This window comes from Callorhinchus milii, unplaced genomic scaffold, assembly GCF_018977255.1.
Source record: "Callorhinchus milii isolate IMCB2004 unplaced genomic scaffold, IMCB_Cmil_1.0 Scaffold6, whole genome shotgun sequence".
Taxonomy (NCBI): domain Eukaryota; kingdom Metazoa; phylum Chordata; class Chondrichthyes; order Chimaeriformes; family Callorhinchidae; genus Callorhinchus; species Callorhinchus milii.
In genome coordinates, this window is record NW_024704747.1 from 10044592 (window position 1) to 10065748 (window position 21157).

General features: G+C 41.3%; 1 protein-coding gene across 3 annotated transcripts in view; it reads left to right on the forward strand.

The window, feature by feature from the left end:
- The first annotated feature begins 1692 nt into the window (after positions 1-1692).
- Positions 1693-21157, forward strand: part of insig2 (insulin induced gene 2) — a 29475-nt gene continuing 10010 nt past the window's right edge. The window contains exons 1-4 of one of the 3 annotated variants that reach the window (XM_007896171.2): positions 1693-1879; positions 14768-15110; positions 15807-15931; positions 16408-16574. In XM_007896171.2, the coding sequence (XP_007894362.1) occupies positions 14861-15110; positions 15807-15931; positions 16408-16574 (542 nt within the window). In that variant the 5' untranslated portion in view covers positions 1693-1879; positions 14768-14860. Of the gene's footprint in view, positions 1880-12788; positions 13015-14767; positions 15111-15806; positions 15932-16396; positions 16575-21157 lie in introns of those variants that run through there. The other 2 variants (XM_007896172.2, XM_042336394.1) reach the window with 2 other exon arrangements.

The following is a 21157-nucleotide window of genomic DNA, read 5'->3' on the forward strand; positions in this document are numbered from 1 at the left end:
ATGTGTCTGCTAAAAAGCTGAGTGATGTTTTGTGAGTCAATATTGCACAAAGTCTGAATCAACTAAAAGCATTGTTGAATGATTTGATTTGTAGTTTAATAGTAGATGAGATTGATAGAGGCACAGTAACAAAAAATAGACTAATAGATTTTTTAGGAACAATGATCTCCTATAGAATGGTGTCTTAAAACAGTTCAATATTTAACTGCCTGTGTTAATTGGGCAGTTAAATAGAATACTGTGTTAAGAGTTATTGAAATAAACTGCAAAAATATTTTAAATGAATGAGGAGAAACTTAGATTTTATAGAAATTATGCATTAAATAAATAAAGATTGGTTTCAAATAATGTATATTAACTCACTGTATTATGATGGACTGAAGATCAGGTAAACTGGTCCAAACATGTTACATAATGATTTTTTAAGACCACAGTTAATGCAGTAGTATCAACTTAGTAAAGCACAAAACTCATGAGATATCAATAAAAAGGCTATGATAAAATAAATAGCATTGAATAATATTGTGATGAGTGCAGACTGAGATGAACAAATGACACACAGGACATAATAGTTTCTGAGCTTGGGTAGGGGGGGAGAGAGTGAGAGAAAAAAATCTTGATTGTGAACATCTATTTTCAATTTGTCCTGGAATTTGCCCCAATAGCGTGGGTGGGATGGAGCCCACAGAGGTACATAATTTGCTTAATCTCTAGAATTGAAATAAATAACAAGTATCAGCCTGGCTCAGTTGGTAGCACTCTTGCCTCTGTGTCAGAAGGGTTTTGGTTGAAGTCACATGTCAGGACTTTGAATTCGCAAGTCTGGGCGACAGTGCTGCATTGTTGGAGATACTGTCCTTCTGATGGATCATTAAACCAAGCACCCAGCTTCCTGTTCGTGTAGACATTAAACGTATCATGGCACTATTCGAAAACAGAAGGGAGTTTATTCTGGTGTCCTGACAAACAATCTACTAAAACAAATGAAGGTTATTCACTTTATGGCTGTTTGTAGGACATAAATGGGTATAAATTGGCTGCCTTGTTTGCCTAAAAGTACAGTTACAACACTTTACAGGATACCATGTGAAGCATTTTAGATGTCCTTCCAACGTGAAAGGCGCAATATCAATGCAAGGATCACAATAACCAAGGGCCATTGGCGTGTGCATTGGTATACTGCTAAATGTTTAACATCTTAGAGATAATAATAATCCTTGCATTTAATATAGCGCCTTATCCATCCCAAACGCCCAGCAGGCAGAGTGAGGGTGGGAGTAGAGAGAGTACCAGCAAAGAGATAATTTTATTAGCGGGCTTTTACCGAGAAGTGGGTGAAGTGGAGGGAATATAGGGAGGAATATAGGAAGGGATTTTGCATTGCAGAAATTAAAATACGTTTGTAGCCCAAAGTTAACCAAATACTAGCCCAAAAGTAGCCCAACATATAGTATGTGTTGCCTCCTGTGCGTACAGAACTTTTGAAACTGTGTGAGAAAAGGTCTTCAATGGGGGGAGGGGACGTTTTGCAGGTTTACATTTTTTAAAAAAAATTAGGCACCCACCCAAAGCCGTTTTAGCAACAGAAACAGTGCTGAACCCGCCCACACGCTGATCACAGGCTGCGTTACAGACAACTTCGCTCCCTGGGCGGCGGGGGCGCGCGCGCAAGGCTCTGGTTGGGCTGGGGCGGCGGGGGCGCGCACGCACGCACGCACGCAGGCTGTGTTGTTGTTGTGCCGGGGCCGGGCCCGACCCGCTTGTTGGTTGTAAACGGCGGCGGCGCTTGAAGGAGGAGCGGCTCGACCCTGACCCCGGCCACGGGCTTCACTGGTGTCCGGGCCCTGCCCTGCCCTGCCCTCTGCCGGCCTCGGCTCCGGTAAGAGTCTGGTTGAAGTTGTTCGGGTCGCGGGGGTTAGAGGGAGGGAGAGCCGAGGCCTACAGTCCAGGTCAATGTTTGGGGGGAAACTAATGGCCCAGGAGCTGGACTGAAGCCGAGCCTTTCCAGGGGGAGTAACTATATTTATATATAATATAATATCAAAATATATTCACACAAATATGTCACACGCGGCATCTTAACACTCAAAATGTTCCTGATACCCAGAGGATGCGAAGTGCCCGGGACTTCCTATCTCTGACCAGAGCCCACAGTGTGGGGGTGGGGTGGGGGGTGGGGGGAAGGCTGTATAACACCCCCCATCACAGGCACAGACATTGTCTGAGGTCCTTCGGATGAATTGCATCTGCATCACTGGGACTCTACCCTGCGAGAGGGGCGATGTATAAATGCAAGTTGTTGTTGCTAGTTTAGATGTGCGTTACAACAACAACAACAACAAGATTCCATTTATAGAGCGCCTTTCACGTCAGGAGGACGTCCCAAGGCGCTGCACAGTTGGGTCATGACATCACATGGGATTATTTGGAAGTAGAAGGGGACTTTCTTTCAGGATATTGGCCAAAAACATAACATTGGTCATTCATATCATGCGTGTGAGGGACATTCCTGTGCACATATTGCCTGCCTGCTGGGTTTGCCTACAAAATACAGTTACTGCACTTCACGTTAAAATCCCATGAAGTGCTTTGAGGTGAAGTAATTTAAAGTGCAATTTCAAATGCAAGGGTTATTATAATCTAATACCCAGCCCACACTTGTAATTATATTCTGAGAGACCGAGGGCTTCCTGCTTGGCTCCCATCAGCGCCTCCATTACCTCGGACGCAGACAGCATCACCCTTCATGGATGCACTCACTCTACACCTCACAAAGCCAACATGGAACTTCAGCATCCTGTTCAGCCGTCCTTCATTCCCCACATCCGTGCCATGCCCACTCTGCCTTACCCCACCTCCGCAATATTGCCCGTCTCTGCCACTGTCTCTCACCGCATGTTACTGAGATCCTCATCCACATATTCATTACATCCAGGCTTGACTGTACAAACTCCCTGCTTATCAGCCACCCCAACTCCTTCCACAGGCTGCAGAGCATCCAGAACTCTGCAGTCCGCGCCCTCTCCTGCAACAGGTTCTTCAACCCTATCACCCCCATCCTCCCCCAGATCCACTGACTAGAGGATATAGTTCAAGAACCTGATCCTTACTTTCAAAGCCCTCCAATGCCTTGCTCCTCCATACCTCTGTGACCTCCTAACCCCCTACCAACCGGTCCATTCCCGCTGCTCTGTGGGCTCTGGCCTGCTTCATTTCCCCCGCCTTGCCCGCCCCACCATTGGGGGGCGCGAGCCTTCAGCCTCTCTGCCCCCACTCTCTGGAACTCCATCCCACAGTCCCTCCGCCTCGCCCCCTCCCTTGCCTCCTTCAAGACCCGTCTTCTCAGGACTCTCCTCTTCGACCATGCCTTCTGCCACCTTCCTCCTTCTACCCTCCCTATCCCCCACCCCTCCCTACCCTCCGCCTCTCCTGATCCCAACCCCCTGCTTGGGTCCAAATCGCTGATCTGTCCAGTGCCTTGGGACATCCTCCCGGCTTGAAAGGTGCATTTCATCTGGCCTACCTTCTGCTCCCACCATAACCTGTAAATGTTATGTTTCTGGAAGAATATTACAAAAATATTGCTAATGCGGCCCGCAGATGTTTCTCAAATAGGGCATCCAGCTCTCAGTAGCCAAAAGGTTGGACCACCCTGAGCAGACCATAGTGATATGAATCTTTTCTTACAGCTTGTTACATATACAACTTTACAACTTTTTAGTGTGAACTTTCTTACCTGAGTTGTGATTTGAATCTTAGGTTACTATTCCACTGTTAATAGTAGCAACAGTTTGAATAGATTTCAGTCAACAAGGTAATTTGTTTTAAAATTATACAATTGCGATTCCACTCTATGGAAATAAGTCATACAGATTTATAACTTATTTCCATACAGTGGAACACAAGCCAATTCAGTGTGACTTGACAGATCAGCCAGCCTGCCCCAACTGCAGTATGAACGTTTTGAAATGGTATCTTGCAAGTATCGACTAGCAGAATCAAGTGGGATCTTTCCCAATTATTGACTTTATCAATATTGAGGTCAGAGGAATTGCGGTGAACAAAAACTTTTGCTTTGACACTGCCCTTCAGGATCAGGCATTCTGGTCGACCTCGTCTCTTTTCAATAATAACAAAGTTAAAGTAGGTTATGCTCTTAGCATACAAGATGTGCGTCCAACAGTTCTCCTTCATGGTACTTAGCTCCTGCAGCAGAGGAGTTTTCTTTGGCCTATTTGCTCAAGCCAGAACCAAACAATGGGGTGGATTTATTGTAAAAAGAGAGAAGAGTCTGCAGAGATGCAGGGCTTTGCTCTACACTGGATTGTTGCTGAGCATCCTGGAGGCAGAGACTGCTTCATGATGGACCCATCCATTGACAGCATATTCTGTGAAGCGCTTTGAGACATCTAGAAGACGTAAAATGCAAATGCAAGGATTATTATTATTATTTGCTAGATAGTGCCTCACACAAGGATCTGGATTAAGCAGCTGGTGGGCAGGAAGCCTGGTATGTAGCATTGGATTTGGACATCAAGAACATCAAGGTGGCTGGTTCATTACAAGCCGTCTTGTATAGGTTCTTCCAGCATCCTGAAAGCAGATGTCTGTCGAATAGCTGATGAGAAACTCAGGCCTAGGACGACAGCTGCTTCCTGAATCTGGAATCCAGATTCAGGAAGACACTTTGGCATCTACAGTGTAGCCCATTTATAACATGGTGTTTGGAATCCATAAAATCCCAATCCACATTATAATGAAACACAATGTCAGATTTGTGAGTTCAGATTGATACGATAGGTGCAACTTTCATTTTGAACTTTTGAGTTTGTCCTGTACTGTATCTGTGCCATTAGAAATTATGGCTAGTTTACATGCTTTCCAGATCCCAGTGGAAAGACACCATTAAGTTAATGTTTTCTAACTTCCCTCCTCTACAATAAAACTCGCATAAGTCTTATCTTTATAAATCTATAGTAGCCTAAATTATACATACACTGTGTTGAATTACTCATGCGCAATGCAGATTATTAATAAATTGGTCATTTTCAATCCACGACTGTTTGTGGGACACTGCTGTGCGTAATTGGCTGCCACGTTCTCCCACAAATATACAGTCAATTCACTTTACAGTATATTCTGTGAAGCGCTTTGAGACGTCTAGAAGACGTGAAAAGCGCTATATCAAATACAAGTATTATTATTGTTTAAATCGCATTTTGTGCAAGTTTGCATGTTACTCAGACTTCATGCAAGTCATATTCATTGTTATGGTCCTGACTGTGAGATTGACTGTATACGCATTCTTTATAGGATGCTTTATAGGAGTTCCATTCAGTTTCCTATCAAAACCACTTAGATTTATTTGTATTAGTCGTATTAATCATCCTCTAACTTTCTCTTTGACCGAGCCTTCAGCTCCCCTCTCGACTCTCTTCCCCCTCCTCGATCCCTCCCTTCCCTCCCCTCACCCTGACCATTTCCCCCCTCCTCGCTCCCTCCCCTCAGAATAATAATCCTTGCATTTGATACAGAGCCTTATCATGTCATTGAGACACCTCAAAGTACTGTAAAGTGTAGTGACGATGTATTTTGTGGGCGAAATGCGGCAACCAATTGCGCACAACAGTGTCCCACAAACAGTCGTAGATTGAGTGACCAAATTATTATTATTTATTTTAAGGGTTATTACCCCCAGAAAGTAATCCGCCAATCGACTAATAAGCAGGTTCCTACTTAATGCTAGGTAAAAGGAGGCGTGTATTTGGAGTAAGGAAACTTGGCTAAAGTTTCGCCCTGCCCGGGAATTGAATCGAACCCGCTACGGGACTCTTAGTGGTTGCTTAGAGACAAAATGGGGGCTATGAGTTTTGGCGAAGGAGCGAACCGTTTCATTAGGGAGCTGATGAGAGAGAGACACCATCTAGGAATTATTTAGCGACTTGTACAAAATCAATATAAAAATCAACATCTAATCTATACGGAGTGAGCAGGACGTGTTTTGGGGGGAAAGAGTGAGAAAAAGGGATGTTATGGGTGGGAGTGAGAGGTTGTGTTTAACCTCCATTTCCCCCTTCCCCCCCCCCCCCACCTACCCAAGGTGGCCATTTTGGATTCAAAATAAATTTGCTCCAGCACACAAATCCACTTTTTTGGGATGCAGGGGAGGGGAGAGAAGGGGAGATGTATATGCTTGCCCCCTCCCCCACCATCGCATCCAGCCGAGAAACAAGACCATTCCGCCTCCATTCCGTCGTTCACCCCCCCCCCCCCCCCGCCATGGATTTAGACTTAAGATGTCAGGCATGTTTGGGGCATCGATCTCTGGGCTAATTCCCCCCCCCCTCCGGCTCTCCCCTACCCTCATGATTACAGTGATAACAGTTCCACAACAAGAAAACTAAACATTTACATTTTGTGGTGGACAGTATAAAATAATAATAATCATAATAATCCTTGTATTTGATACAGTGCCCTATCACGTCGTTAAGATGTCGCAAAGGGCTTCTCAGTATACACCGCAAAGTATAGTGACTGTATGCTCTAATTGATAATGACCCATGTGAGTTTTACTGTATAAGCATTCTTTATAGAATTCTTTTTTGAAAAAAAACTTTCATGCTATAGATGTCTACAGTTGAGCGAATCTTGTTGTTGCTAAGAACACGAAATAAAGCCAATAGCACAAAGGTCTCAGTAGCTTATACCATCATGTGCTCAGTATTATATTAAAACCAGATTTTCAGATGCGGCATGCTGAGATATTATATAATTATTTTACTGCAAACTAAAATGTTTTCAAAGAATTTTTCACAGAAGTCATTTTTTTAAAATGGAAATGATGTTGAGAAATTAAATTTTAATTATAGATTACTATAAAGTGACTACCTGCCAAGAATTCAGTGTATATCATTCCTGTAAACACACTGAATCATCTATAATATGGAGTTTGCATCATTCTTGATCAGCTGTGGCCTGGATTCTAACAATCTGGAATACATAATAATGTTTGAAATATTAATCATTGCATTTAATAATTACACATAATATAATAATCCTTGCATTTGGTATAGCACCTTATCACGTCTTTGAGACGTCTCAAAGTGCTTTACAGAATATAAAGTTAATTGACTGTATTTTGTGGGTGAAACGCGGCAGCAATTGTGCACAGCAGTGTCCCACAAACAGTCATGGATTTAAGTGACCAATTTATAATTTTATTTCTTTGAAGGAATTATTACCCCGGAGAAGCATTCTGCTAATCGACTAGCAACCGGGTTCTACTTACTACTAGGTAAACAGGGGTGTGTAGAGTAAGAAAACTTGTCCAACATTTCGCCCTATCAATCCCAGGTCTCTTGTTTCTGAGGCAAGTGCTCCAACCATATTAACATAACATAACATGTAGGAGCAAGAGTAGGCCATCAGCCCTTCGAGCCTGCCCCGCCATTCAATCATGGCTGATCTTGTAATCTAACTCCAGCTAATAACATAACCCTGCCTTATCCCCATATCCCTTAATCCCTTTTGCAATAAGAAATATATCTATCTTAGTCTTGAATATGTTCAAGGACTGAGCGTCAACAGCCCTTTGGGGTAGTGAGTTCCTTACATTCACCACCCTTTAAGTGAAGAAGTTCTTCCTCAACTCAGTGCGAAAGGGCTGGCCTCTAATGTTAAGGTTGTGACCCCTGTTTTTAGTTTCTCCAACCAGGGGAAACAATCTCCCACTATCTACTCTATCATGCCCTTTGATGATCTTATAGGTTTCTATAAGATCCCCTCTAATTCTTCTATATTCTAAAGAATATAGGCCCAAATTGGTCAGCCTATCCTCGTAACTCATCCCTTTCATCCCTGGCACTAGCCTAGTAAATCTACGCTGCACCCCCTCCAAGGCAAGTACATCCTTCCTTAAATAAGGAGACCAAAACTGCACACAGTATTCCAGGTGGGGTCTCATCAGGGCCCTATAAAGTTGCAGCAAGACTTCCCTACTCTTATACTCTAATCCTTTCATAATGAATGCTAACATACCGTTCGCCTTCCTAATTGTTTGCTGTACCTGCAGACTAACTTTCTGTGATTGGTGTACAAGGACACCCAAGTCCCTCTGGACGCTAACACATTCCAATCTCTCCCCTTCTAAAAAATAACCCGCTCTACTGTTTTTGCTACCCAGGTGGATGACTTTGCACTTCCCTACATCATACTTCATCTGCCACCTACCTGCCCAATCACCTATCTATGTCGCGCTGCATTTTTTTAATGTCGTCCTCTGTGTTGACATTTCCTCCTAATTTTGTGTCATCCGCGAATTTAGATATATTAACCTCGATGTCCTCATCTAGATCGTTGATGTAGATGGTAAATAGCTGAGACCCAAGGACTGGTCCTTGTGGCACTCCACTAGTCACATCCCGCCAATCTGAAAAGGACCCGTTTATCCCTACTCTTTGTTTCCTACCTGTTAACCATTCCTGAATCCATGTTAATATGCTCCCCCCAATTCCATGGGCCCCTATCTTTTGGATTAACATTTTATGCGGCACCTTATCGAATGCCTCCTGGAAGTCCAATAGACCACATCCACTGATTCACCCTTATCTAATTTACTCGAAATATCCTCAAAAAATTCTATGAGATTTGTCAAACATGACTTCCCTTTCGTAAAGCCATGTTGACTTGACCTAATTATATCATGCTCCCCTAAATACCGCACTACCACATCCTTAATCAATTCACTTTACAGTATATTCTGTGAAGCGCTTTGGGACATCTAGAAGACGAGAAAAGCGCTATATCAAATGCAAGGATTATTATTATTAATCATTAATAATAATCTCACTCCCCTCGGTCCCACCCCAACTCTGGTGCCCATCCAGCACTTTTAAGTGCCTTGGGAAGCCCTCCCAACATGAGAGACATTATATAAATGTAAATTTGTATTGTATTGAATTTGTTGTAATGCCTATAATGTCAAACATCTCAAAAGCACAAAAATATGAAAGTGTGAAACAATGAGTTCATGTAATTGCAATGCCGAGCAATGCAATTGCTGAATAAATCCTAACTTTTTGAGGATATTTTTGAGCCAATATGTGCTCAGTAATTAAAGCTGAAAAGACGATGTAGCCTTTCTTCATTTCGACATGATCATTAATGTTTATTAAAAAAAGTGAATAATAAAATTGACGTGCATTATTCCTTGCATTTATTTGGAAAGTATTTTTAACTTGCTGAGAACAGCTGGTTTACAACAAAGCTCTGTCAGAATAATCAAGGCAGACATGATTGGTACTTGGTTAAATGAAACCTAACTGATTCAATAAAATATTACCAATAGAAATGGATGAGGGCCCTGAGCATTTTTGTGATTTTAGAACAGGATGAAAGCTACCATAAGTGACAAACTAGTTCTGATTGCAGGCATATTTCAGCCACATGTAACCCTTTTGAATACCGATGAGGTTGTTTGGTATCAGTGGGCAGTGAGTTACAGAAGCTGGCAGTAAAGGCAAAGGTTGACTTTCCATAATTGTTTAGGGGGAAAAAGGAATAAAGGCCAAGATAAACAAAATGAGCTTGTTTTCAAGGCAATACTAGTTTTTGGAACAACTTCTAATTTAAATCTAGGGTGGAATTAAAATCGACTTTAATTTACTCTAATTTAAATCAACTTATTTCTGAATGATCTTGTTTAAACTTCTAGCAATTCATGTTTTGTTTTAAATTGATTAAGTTGCCTGTGGAAAATACTTCAGTTGTTGGGTAAATTTCTTTAATTGCGGTGCCATAATATAAGAAAATATTTGAACTGCATGGAGTAATGACTAAAGGGGATACAAACACATGGCAAACACATTGCAGATGAATTTCAATGTGGAGAAATGCGAAGTAATGCATTTTGGTAGATAGAATGAGGGGAGGCAATATAGGCTGGTAATACAATAAGGGGGGGTGAAAGAACAGAGAGACCTGGGGGTTCAGGTAGATGAATCTTTGAAGGTGTCAGCTGTAAAGCTGTAAAAAGGGCATATGGGATACTAGGCTTTATAAATAGGGCCATAAGGTTCAAGAGTCAGGAGGTTATGATTAACCTGTATAAAACACTGGTTAGGCCTCAGTTAGACTACTGCGCCCAGTTCTGGGCACCACACTATAGGAAGGATGTTAAGGCATTGGAAAGGGTGCAGAGGAGATTTACGAGGATGGTACCAGGAATGAGGGACATTGATTATGAGGAAAGGCTAGTGAGGCTGGGATTATTCTCATTGGAGCAGAGAAGGTTACGATGAGACCTAATAGAGGTCTTCAAAATCATGAGGGGATTTGATAGGTTAGAAAGGGAAAAACTGTTTCCACTGGTGGGTGTGTTGGTAACTCGAGGTCACAGATTTAAAATAGTATCTAAAAGAAGCAGAGGGGAGGTGAGATTAAATTTTTTCACGAAGCGAGTTGTTCGAATCTGGAACGCATTGCCTGAAAGGGTGGTGGAGGCCGATTCGATAGCTACTTTTAAAAACGTGGTGAACGGGTATTGAGGATGATGGGTTTGCAGGGTTATGGGGAAAGGGCTGGGGAGTGGGATTGACATTACATTGCTCTTTTCAAAGAGTCGGCACAGACTCGATGGGCCGAATGGCCTCTTTTTGTGCTGTATGATTCTATGAAATAAACCAAAAATGCTTTTTATTAAGTGACATTGTTCATTTTAATTCCTGAGGCTAGTTTATTGTTAGCAGTACTAAAACCTGTTAATAGTAGTACTAAGACGTGTTAATTTTCCAATACAACAAATCCATGATTGAGGAATTTGTAGAGATAATGTAAACTGAATGGTTGTTTCTAGGACATGTATATACAATTTTAAATGGGTTATTGTAAACTATAAAGAATATTTCTTGATATATTTATATTATTGTTTCAGTTGTACTGGCTCAAAATAAGTAAATGGCCAAAATGAGAGTGAGAGAAAAAGACTGAGGAACTGAAGATGAGAAGTAATGTATCAACTACCAATGATTTGTGGAAGATCAGCTTAAATTAAATTAAAGATATTTAGTGAGAAGAAATTCCTCAGGTGGCTAATGTTAGCTAGTAGGTTGTGGTACAAAAACATATGCAATTTTAGTAATTGTCCTAATGACAAATTCATTTTTGTACTGATATTCAACCTCTGTAAAAACAACACAAAAAAATTCATGGCAAATTTCCAAAGGCCTGTCCATTTGCCTTGTTAAGGAGGCGATTAAAAAAAGGTGGATCTGAGAAGCCATATGGTTGAGAATTTTACTAAGAATTCATAAAATAGGAAAAGAAGTGTTGAGACAGTTTTGAGTTATCTTTTGCTCCTGTTAAATTAGCTTTTTTGTACATTTTATAAAGAGGATTGCTGAACTATAATTGACCGTTTAGGTAGCGCTATTTTAGGCAATAGATACAGACAAGCTGAATCTGAATTATTGGTTTTGTTTGACAGAGATTTTCTTATTAAATAAAATCTTTGTACCATGGAATCTGCTTTAGACAAATGCCGGGTAAGTTGAACAAATCGCCCGGCCCAGATTCATTTGTATTCTTACTGTTTTAAATACCTGTTTTTAATCACCTCAGCTCTGACACTAATGGACCCTATCCTGTCCCATGGGAATGGCAATGGGAGGGAGGAAGCACCAACACCTCTCCTCTGCTCGGACACCTCTTAAACCAGGCACCCCCAGTATCCGGTTTAACAGGCTTCCACTGTAATAATAATGATCCTTGCATTTGATACAGCGCTTTTCACGTCTTCTAGACATCTCAAAGATCTTCACAGGATATACTGTAAAGTGAATTGACTGTATATGGACGAAACGCAGCAGCCAATTGCGCACAGCAGTGTCCCACAAGCAGTCATGGATGTGGTAATTATTATTTTTTTAGGCATTATTATTATCCCCGGAAAAGCGATCCACCACCACCGACAACAAAATTACATTTATAGAGCGCCTTTCACGTCGGGAGGACGTCCCAAAGTGCTGATCGACTAACAACCGGGTTCCTACTTCCAGGCGTGTGGAGTAAGGAAACTTGCCCAACATTTTGCCCTGCCGGGAATAGAACCCAGGTCTCTCGCTTGCGAGGTGATGCTCTAACCACTGAGCTACAGGACTCCACTACTTCAAAAACCGCCTTTCATTTTGGGAAGACCTTTCAAAATGCTTAACAGGATTTATTGTCAAGTGTAGTGACTGTTTTGTAGGTGAATGTGGTAGCTAATTTACTCAGCCATGAAGTGAATGACCAATTTTATCTGGGGGATTGGTGACTAATACGCTGGGAGAAACTCCCTTTACTATACCAAGAAATACTCCCTTCACCTCACAGCAGGCTACTTAATCAGATTCATGCTATTAATCAGATTCATGCTTTTCAGAAGATGAGGAATTTGTCATCCTTAGACTTAATTTATAGACCAAATGTGAGGATGAATCAATTACCATCATTACCAAAGGGACAGGAATTGGACCAGAGTTTTTTTTGCACTACTGTATTTATCAATTTAATCTCATCAGATTAAGAAGGTTGTGTGTCTTTATTTTGCTATCCTTGTTTTGGAATTAATGCTAAAAGAAAATGATTTACACTGACTACAAAATATTTTAATAGAATATTATGAAGACTGGCAGTTACATTTTCTAATTTCTTTTAATTACATTCAACATAATTTAAAATAATGGAATGCAGGATTTTGATTTTTTTCAGCAAAAATAACAAAAAAGGGAATTTCCAAAGAATGAAAGGGGGTGGACAGCTTTCCTACATAATTTTTTTAAAAAAGAAAGGACTGCCGTTTCCATTCAAATCACACTGATCAGATGGGATTTCCTAAGGATTTTAGTTTCTTCTCAGAAGAGTTCTTTCCATGTGAAGAAAGGCTGACGATGAAAACGTGGTGACACAGTATGTTAGAATTATAACATCCTTCACTGCATAGTGGTAGGATGCTGGACCCCAATGATTCCCTGCATGGTGAGTCTCCAATCTTAACTGTGGGAGAATTGCACAGAATCCACAGGGATCAAGGAAATGTACCCAAGTACAACTCAAGTCTCATGTATCTCACACTGGGTCAGAAGCAGTTTTTGTGTTCAACCTGACCTTTCAGCTGGGGAAGCTGCATAGCATAGAAAGATTTAAAGGTGGAAATGGAAGGGGGGAATAAAAACTGTCGAATGTGTTCAAATCTAATACTGAAACCATATTATTTTAGTAATACATTTTCATTGTCAAAATTTGAAAGGGGGATTGTATTCAATGTTGCTAATAATCTTTTATTCTTTGAACTGTTACTATGTTGTATGATCTTTCAAATTGCTGTGCTTATTGTAATTAGGTCTGTAACTTTATTGTTGAATTGTTTAATGTGATGTTTTGAATAACTACTCTATGTAGAAGTTATCATTTATCTTTTTGAGATCCAAGTGACCTGGAGTGATATATCTGTAACCCTATGTTATTCCTCAAAATGTGGCTAGAAATATTTTTTGGAATATTACATATGGACATTTAGTGAAACTATTTAGGCATGCACTTCTGTGTAACTCAATATATACCTTAATTCTGATCAATTTTTCTTTTATAATTCAACGGAGCAGAGGCTTTAAAAAAGTGCTTAAAATCCAAAATATTTTTCATTTTTGCATCTTTGATGTGATATTTAAAATAAAAATAGAAATGCTGAAAATCTACAAAATGATTGACCTGTTGTGAATTTCCAGCATTTTTATTTGAATTTGAATTTTCCATGTTTTTCTTTTTATATCTATAATAATACAATCTTTGCATTTCATGGAGCTCCTTCTCACATCTTTGAGTCGTCTCAAAGCATTTCACAAGATTTATTGTAGAGTGTAGTGACTTTATTTTTGTAGGCTAATGTGGCAGCCAATTTTTACACAATAAAATCCCACAAATAGCCATGAAGTGACTGACCAATTTTAATAATAATAATAATAATCCTTGCATTTGATATAGCACTTTTCACGTCAGGAGGACGTCCCAAAGCGCTTCACAGAACACACTGTAAACTGAATTGATTGTATATTTGTGGGAGCCAATTGCGGCAGCCAATTGCGCACAACAATGTCCCACAAACAGTCGTAGATTGAAAATGACCAATTTATTTTTGGTTTTGGAGGGATTATTATTAGGAGTGTGGAGTAAGGAAACTTGCCCAAGGTTTCGCCCTGACTGGAATTGAACTCGGGTATCTCGCTTGCATAGCGAGTGCTCTAACCACTGAGCTACAGGACTCCATTTTATCTGAAATATGTTGGCCAGGACCCTGAAGAAAATCCCTTCTCTTAACAAATAGTGCTATAGGATCTTTAATTACCACCAGAAAAGGAAGACGGTATTTTGGTTTAATATCTCATCCAAAGATTGACATTTCTGCCAATGCAATGATCCCCAGCACTGCACTGGAATATCTTAGGCTACTAGTCTCAATGTTCCGATGTGGAGCTTGAACCATCAAACTTCTGATTCAAGTGAAAGAGCCAGTAGCTGAGCCAGGCTGATACAATTACTGATCAGTAATCTAATTACTGCAATGTCACTTTAAGTGTTTCAGAACCCAGATACAATGAGAAAAGAGTACTTGTTTCTGATATGCATAGTCAATTATGTGGTAATGATGCTCATTTCATGTGATCTATAATAAATGTATTCAAGTTTACGTTTCATAGATAAATCTAATATGCTGTGAATCTATTCTCTGTAGGTATTACTGGTAATGTGCATTAAAGACTGAAGATAGCTGCTGATTAGAGTTAACACTTGAAAGTGGACATAGTACTCAAGTACCTTCGTATAAATGGCAGAGGAGGAAAGAAAGAAAACTGCAACTATGCAAATCAGACCTGGCCTGTATGTTTCTATGATCACTAATCAGAACATGAACTTGCTGATTCGAGGAGTGGTTCTATTTTCTATCGGTGTGTTCCTAGCACTTGTATTGAACTTACTGCAGATTCAAAGAAATGTTACACTTTTTCCTCCTGATGTGATTGCCAGCATTTTCTCTTCTGCCTGGTGGGTTCCACCATGCTGTGGTTCAGCTTCAGGTAAGTAACAAATTAATTTGTCTGTGTATGTGATATTGTACTGTAGGGAACAAATACATTTGCTAATAGTGAAAAGTGTATGGACAAAGCATTTTGCTTCACTGAATTCATTAGTTACTAAAATGCATTATCAGTAATTTGATACCATTATTACTCTGTTTTTTACCATTATGCCTAAGAAGGTGGTAAAAGCTAATATAATGGCTCCCTCTGTGAATACAGTAGTGCCCAATATTCGCTTATCTTCAACAGCGATTAAATCAAAAGGCTGGGTGAATCTTGCTGAGAATCTTGTTGGACTTCCTGCTCCTCTGTGAAGGGGAGAAATGTTATTTGTTGAAAGCCAAATGAGATGAAGAATAAAATAGAAGCTTGTTCCAGGTCAGAAATACTTTTGCTGAAATATTGTTATCAAAAGAGGAATAGAACTTCAGGGCAGGTTTACATGAGAGAGAATGGCCTAGCAAAGATAATACTGAAAGCCTGAAATTAAACAGAAATTGCCTCAACCCACACAGGTCAATCAGTATGTGAAACAAAAAAGTTGGGTTAATGATCCTTCTGTTTTTCTTATTTTTGTGTGTGACTCTGCTTTTGTTTGGATAGTGCTATTGAACTAAAATAACCCGAGGCCTTGGACAGTGTAAATTGTTATTTTAGGTCATATTAATCAATGCTGTTTTTCTTTTCCTGCAGCTGTGATTGGCTTGCTATACCCATGCATTGACAGCCGTCTGGGAGAACCACACAAATTCAAGAGGGAATGGTCCAGCGTAATGCGTTGTGTGGCAGTCTTTGTCGGCATAAACCATGCCAGTGCTGTATCCAATCATTAAATACACTTTTTCTGTTTTAAATAATTTCACAGGATGACCTGGCATTCATTGCTAACAAACTTATAACTGGTGTGTTAAAGAAGCTGAGCAAATTAGTGACTGAAGAGAATATAATTTAGGTCCTAAAAATAATTATCTAAAAATGATAATTAAAATGGAGCCACATAGAAAATTACAAATTGGTGTAATTCTTTATGGAATTTCTGTTATTGAAAACGAACAATATACAGGAAAAAAAGTTATTTTTTTGAAGGAAGCCTTCTTTACCTGTTATTGCATCTGTAGTTTGTCAGCTTTCTATGTGGCTCCATTTTAATTATTATTTTTAGGTAATTATTTTTAGGACCTAAATGATATTTGCTAGGGGAAATATATTTTAGGTTCATATGTTCTTAAGAACTGTAGACAGTTAAATGCTGTTATCTTTAAATTGAGACTATTCCTTAACAGGTTCCTCACAGAAGGTTGACTTTGCTAACAATACGCAGCTCTCCCTCACATTAGCAGCACTTTCCATTGGTCTCTGGTGGACATTTGATCGATCTCGAAGTGGCTTTGGGCTTGGAATAGGAATTGCCTTTATTGCCACTTTGGTCACCCAGCTCCTTGTCTACAATGGCGTTTACCAGTAAGTATGAAACAGAACATTTATTTTATTGAACCCATTTCAATTGCTAAAAGTTAAGTTTGGTTAAGGTTTAAAAAACAAATGCAAAGGCTGGAAATCTGAAATAAAACCAGAAAGCCTGAATCTTATCCTGTTTTCTTCAGGTGGTAATTGACCTTGTATGAATTTGAGGCAATTTCAGTTTTTATTTCAAATTTACTGAGATGTCTCAGTTCCTTCAGTTTTATGTGTGATTTGGAATAACACTGCATCCTGTAGTAGAGTTCGATGATTCTTGGTCTTGCATCCTGATAGATCTTCTCAACCCTTCAGCCTTTGAGGCTGATAAAATAAGTAAAAACATCCTCCTTATGGGACAGGGTTAACTATGATCTCACTAGTACTGAACTGGCTTTGAGAAGACATGCCTCACAAAGCCAGACAGGTAGGTATGCAGCAATCAAAAGACAGATTTGGAGATGTAGACATGTCCTCAGACATATAAAGCGAAGTCCTAAAGGAGTAGCTGGACAGTGGTATATTGTTACTACTATTTCTTTTGGATAAAAGTTTTTTCTACTGGTACAGGAATATGTAAGTTAGATATTAAAATACCTGGCCAAAAATGTTGCCAAGTGCAACATTTTTTTTCAGTGTGCTAACTGCTGCAAGAAAATAATCCAATCATCAATGTCGCCAGTATTTTTACACAACTGTCCTTACTTCCCCAAATCTGGTCCCTAACCAGGACTGCCTTCCTCCACCTCTGCCACATTGCCAGCCTCCGACTGTACCTTACCCCAGACGCAGCTGAAACATTCATCCATGCGTTCGTCACTTCCCGACTCAACTTCTCAAATGCCCTCTTTGCTGGTCTCCCCAGCTCCACCATGCACAGGATCCAGCTAATCCCAAACTCCACTGTCCGCATACTCACCTGTACTAAACTCTGCATCCCCAGGCTCCACTGGCTCCTTATTGCCAAATGGATCGATTTCAAGATCCTCACACTCGTTTTCAAATCCCTTCATGCCCTGGCACCTCCCTGCCTCTCTGAGTTGCTTACTCCCTTATCCACTGCCTCCAACCAACTGGCTGCAGCTTCCTGCATGCCCCTCGACCCTTTAGTTCCACCATCGGTGGCCGTGCTTTCAACCACTAGACCCCAAACTCTGGAACACTTCCTCTATCCCTCCACCAGGCCCCATCTTCAGGTTGCTCCTGAAGACCTTCCTCTTTGACTGTGCCTATGGTCACCACCCCCGGCTTGGCGTCATGTTCTACTACTGTCAAGAGCTCCGGGACGCTTCTCTGAAGCAGATTAGAACTAGCTGGATTCTGTTGTATACTTTGCTGGTGCAGACTTCTCTTGGTTTTGGGCACATCCCTATCATCATACAAACCAATTTAAAGCTCCTATTCCTGGTTTAACCTACAAACAACAACAACTACTACTTGGATTTATATAGCGCCCTCCACGCTGGACGGCGTCTCAGAGCGCTTCACAGTAACGGATCCCGGGGCCGAGCCAGGGGGAGGGGGAGGAAGGTGACCAAAGGCGTGGTCGAAGAGAAAGGTCTTTAGTAGGGACCTGAAAATAGGAAGAGAGGAAGCGAGTTGAAGGGAGTGAGGAAGGGAATTCCAGAGCCTCAGGGCATAATGGCTGAAGGCATGGCTGCCGAGGGTGGAGCGGGGGATGAGGAGGAAGCCAGACCCGCGGAACGAAGGCAACGGATACTGTTTTGAGGAGAGAGGAGGTCAGAGAGGTAGGGGGGTGCAGAGGAGTGGCGGGATTTGAATACAAGGGTGAGGATCTTGAAGTCGATCCTTTCTAGGACAGGCAGCCAGTGCAGTCTGGCAAGGACTGGGGTAATCAGGGAGCGGAGTTTGGTGTGGGTGAGAATGCGGGCGGCAGAGTTTTGAATGATTTCGATTTTGTGGATGGTAGTGGATGGGCGAACAGCGAGGAGGGTGTTAGAATAGTCCAGCCGAGAGGTGACAAAGGCATGGACTAGGGTTTCAGCGGCTTTCGGAGAGAGGTATTGGCGGAGACGGGTGATGTGTCAGAGCTGGAAGAAGGCGGTGCTGGTGAGGGACTGAATGTGGAGGAGGAAGGATATTTAGTGGTCGAACCTGACGCTGAGGTTGTGTACGGGTTCGGAGAGTTTTGGGGGGAGGTTGGGTAGGTGGAGGAGGTGAGAGCCATGAGATTTTAGACGTTGACGAGAGCCAAAGAGTATGCCTTCTGTCTTGTCAACGTTCAGCTGAAGGAAATTTGCTCTCATCCAGCCCATGAGGTCTGACAGGCAGGCTGACAGAACATCAGAGGACTGGGGGTCGCAAAGAGAGGTGGAAAAATAGAGTTGGGTGTCGTCCGCATACATGTGGAAATGTACCTCATGTCTGCAGTTGACATCCCCAATAGGGAGCATGTAGATCAGAAAGAGGAGGGGGCCAAGGATGGATCCTTGGGATACCCCGCAGGTAACCGAGTGAGAGCGGGAGGAGAAGCTGTTGTACGAGATGTACTGCTGGTGGTTTGTGAGGTAGGACTCGAACCAGGCGAGTGCAGTCCCACTGAGGTGGATGACGGAGGAAAGGCAGTGGAGGAGGATAGCGTGATCGACTGTGTTGAATGCGGCGGAAAGGTCCAGGAGGACAAGGAGACAGAGGGAGCCCTGGTCACAGATAGAGCGGATGTCGTTTGTGACTTTCACAAGTGCAGTCTCTGTACTGTGGGCAGGGCGGAAACCAGATTGGAGGGGTTCGAAGAGGGAGTGGGAAGAGAGGTGTGTGCGGAGTTGATTGGCAACAACTCGTTCTAGGACTTTTGCGAGGAAGGGCAGGTTAGAAATGGGGTGGTAGTGGCTGGGGTTTGAGGGATCTAGGGAAGGTTTTTTCAGGAGGGGTGTGATGACAGCAGTTTTGAGGGGGCCAGGGACTGATCCGGAGGAGAAGGACTGGTTGATGAGGTCAGCCAGTAGTGGGCAGAGGAGGGGGAGCTGGGTGACCAGCAAGTTGGTGGGGAGGGGGTCGAGGCAGCAGGTGGTGGGTTTCATGGAGGTGATGGTGGGTGAGAGGGAGGAGGAAGAGATGGGGAGGAAGGAATGTTGGATGGGGGTGGTGGTAGGAGCAGATGATGGGGAGGGTGAGGGGGACAGAGAGGGCATGGTGGTGGGTGACAATAGGCAGGTGGATGAGGCTGCCTAGCGGATGTTGTGAATTTTAGATGAAAAAAAGTCCATGACCTCCTCGCACTTGACAAAGCATCTATAATCCATGTCAAACATAGTTGACCTGCAGTGTGATCTGGTATGATAGAAGACTTGTAGTAGTTTTCAATGGAGGGAAATATATTAATAACCCTAATGGTCTGTTTTCCTGGGTAGGATACATTTTTGCTTCATTTTAAAATGTTGTAATTTTTAAATGTTGTAAATAGAGAATACTTTTATACGGAAAGTACTTCTGTGTTGTCCTCTTTCAAAACATACAGAATAACCAAATGATAAATAAATTTAGTTCAGTATTCAATCAGGAGCTCTGCTGACATTCACATGCTGCTCAAGCTTTGCTGTCACAATTTGTGGAATAATTCATATGAATCTATGAATCACTGCCTCAAACAGCTGCCAAAAATCCTCAATATATACCTATACATAATTTTGCAAAGGATTTTGAGGCTCTTTTGTTTCACGGGTGAGATTCTGAAGTATATCAGTGATCATTTTTCTTTTCATCATAAGTACTCCAGTCATTAACTGGTTTCTGTCCGGAACCTGATTATGAGAATGTTTGGGGGTCTTTTGTATGACTGTGTTTGATAAATAACAATGGTGCTGTCAAATGCCTTGAATGAATAATTAGCGAGATGGAAACAGGGATGTCTTTTTGATTGATTTCCTAGTTTTATGACTAAACTGTTGAAACTACCACATAGTAGATTTCTACAAAAACCTCATCTGGTTTGTCCAAACTAACATTTTAAATATTAATTTAGTATGTTTTCTTGATCTATTTTAGAATGGTAATGACTGAATATAGTTATACGATCTGGGGTGAGATTTTCAAACTAGTCTCAGAAATGCTTTCAAGCATTTGTTTTGCACTCCAGCTTCCTCCAAACTGTTCTAGAGTAACAGTTTAAAAAAAATGTCTTGGAAATGTGTGCACCAGTGTCAAAAAATTTGGGATTTGTTTTATGTATTTGCCTTTTGAAAGATTTTAAAATGTATTTATAACCACAATTGAGGATCTGTTGGTAGCCATCCATAATTGTAGAGTTTCCACAAAAGTACTTATTTGCTCCTCTCACCCCCTTCCCAAAAGGATATTGTAGTTTATTTCCACCCCTCCACTGTTCTTTGTGTTCTTGTGAAGATATGACTACCTTAGATTATTCCTTGGATTGCTGCCAATCACAAGGTTCGTTTTTAATCTGTGCAAAAGTACAATTTAAAAAGGCTTAGTTCTACATTTCCTTACTGTGGGGCATTGTAGCTTTGTCATCACAGGTACTTCTGATAGTCTAATTGCTTCATTATTTTCCTAATAATGAATAACAGAGCTTAGAAGCTTTGAAGTTTTGTTACAGCAGAAGAGTG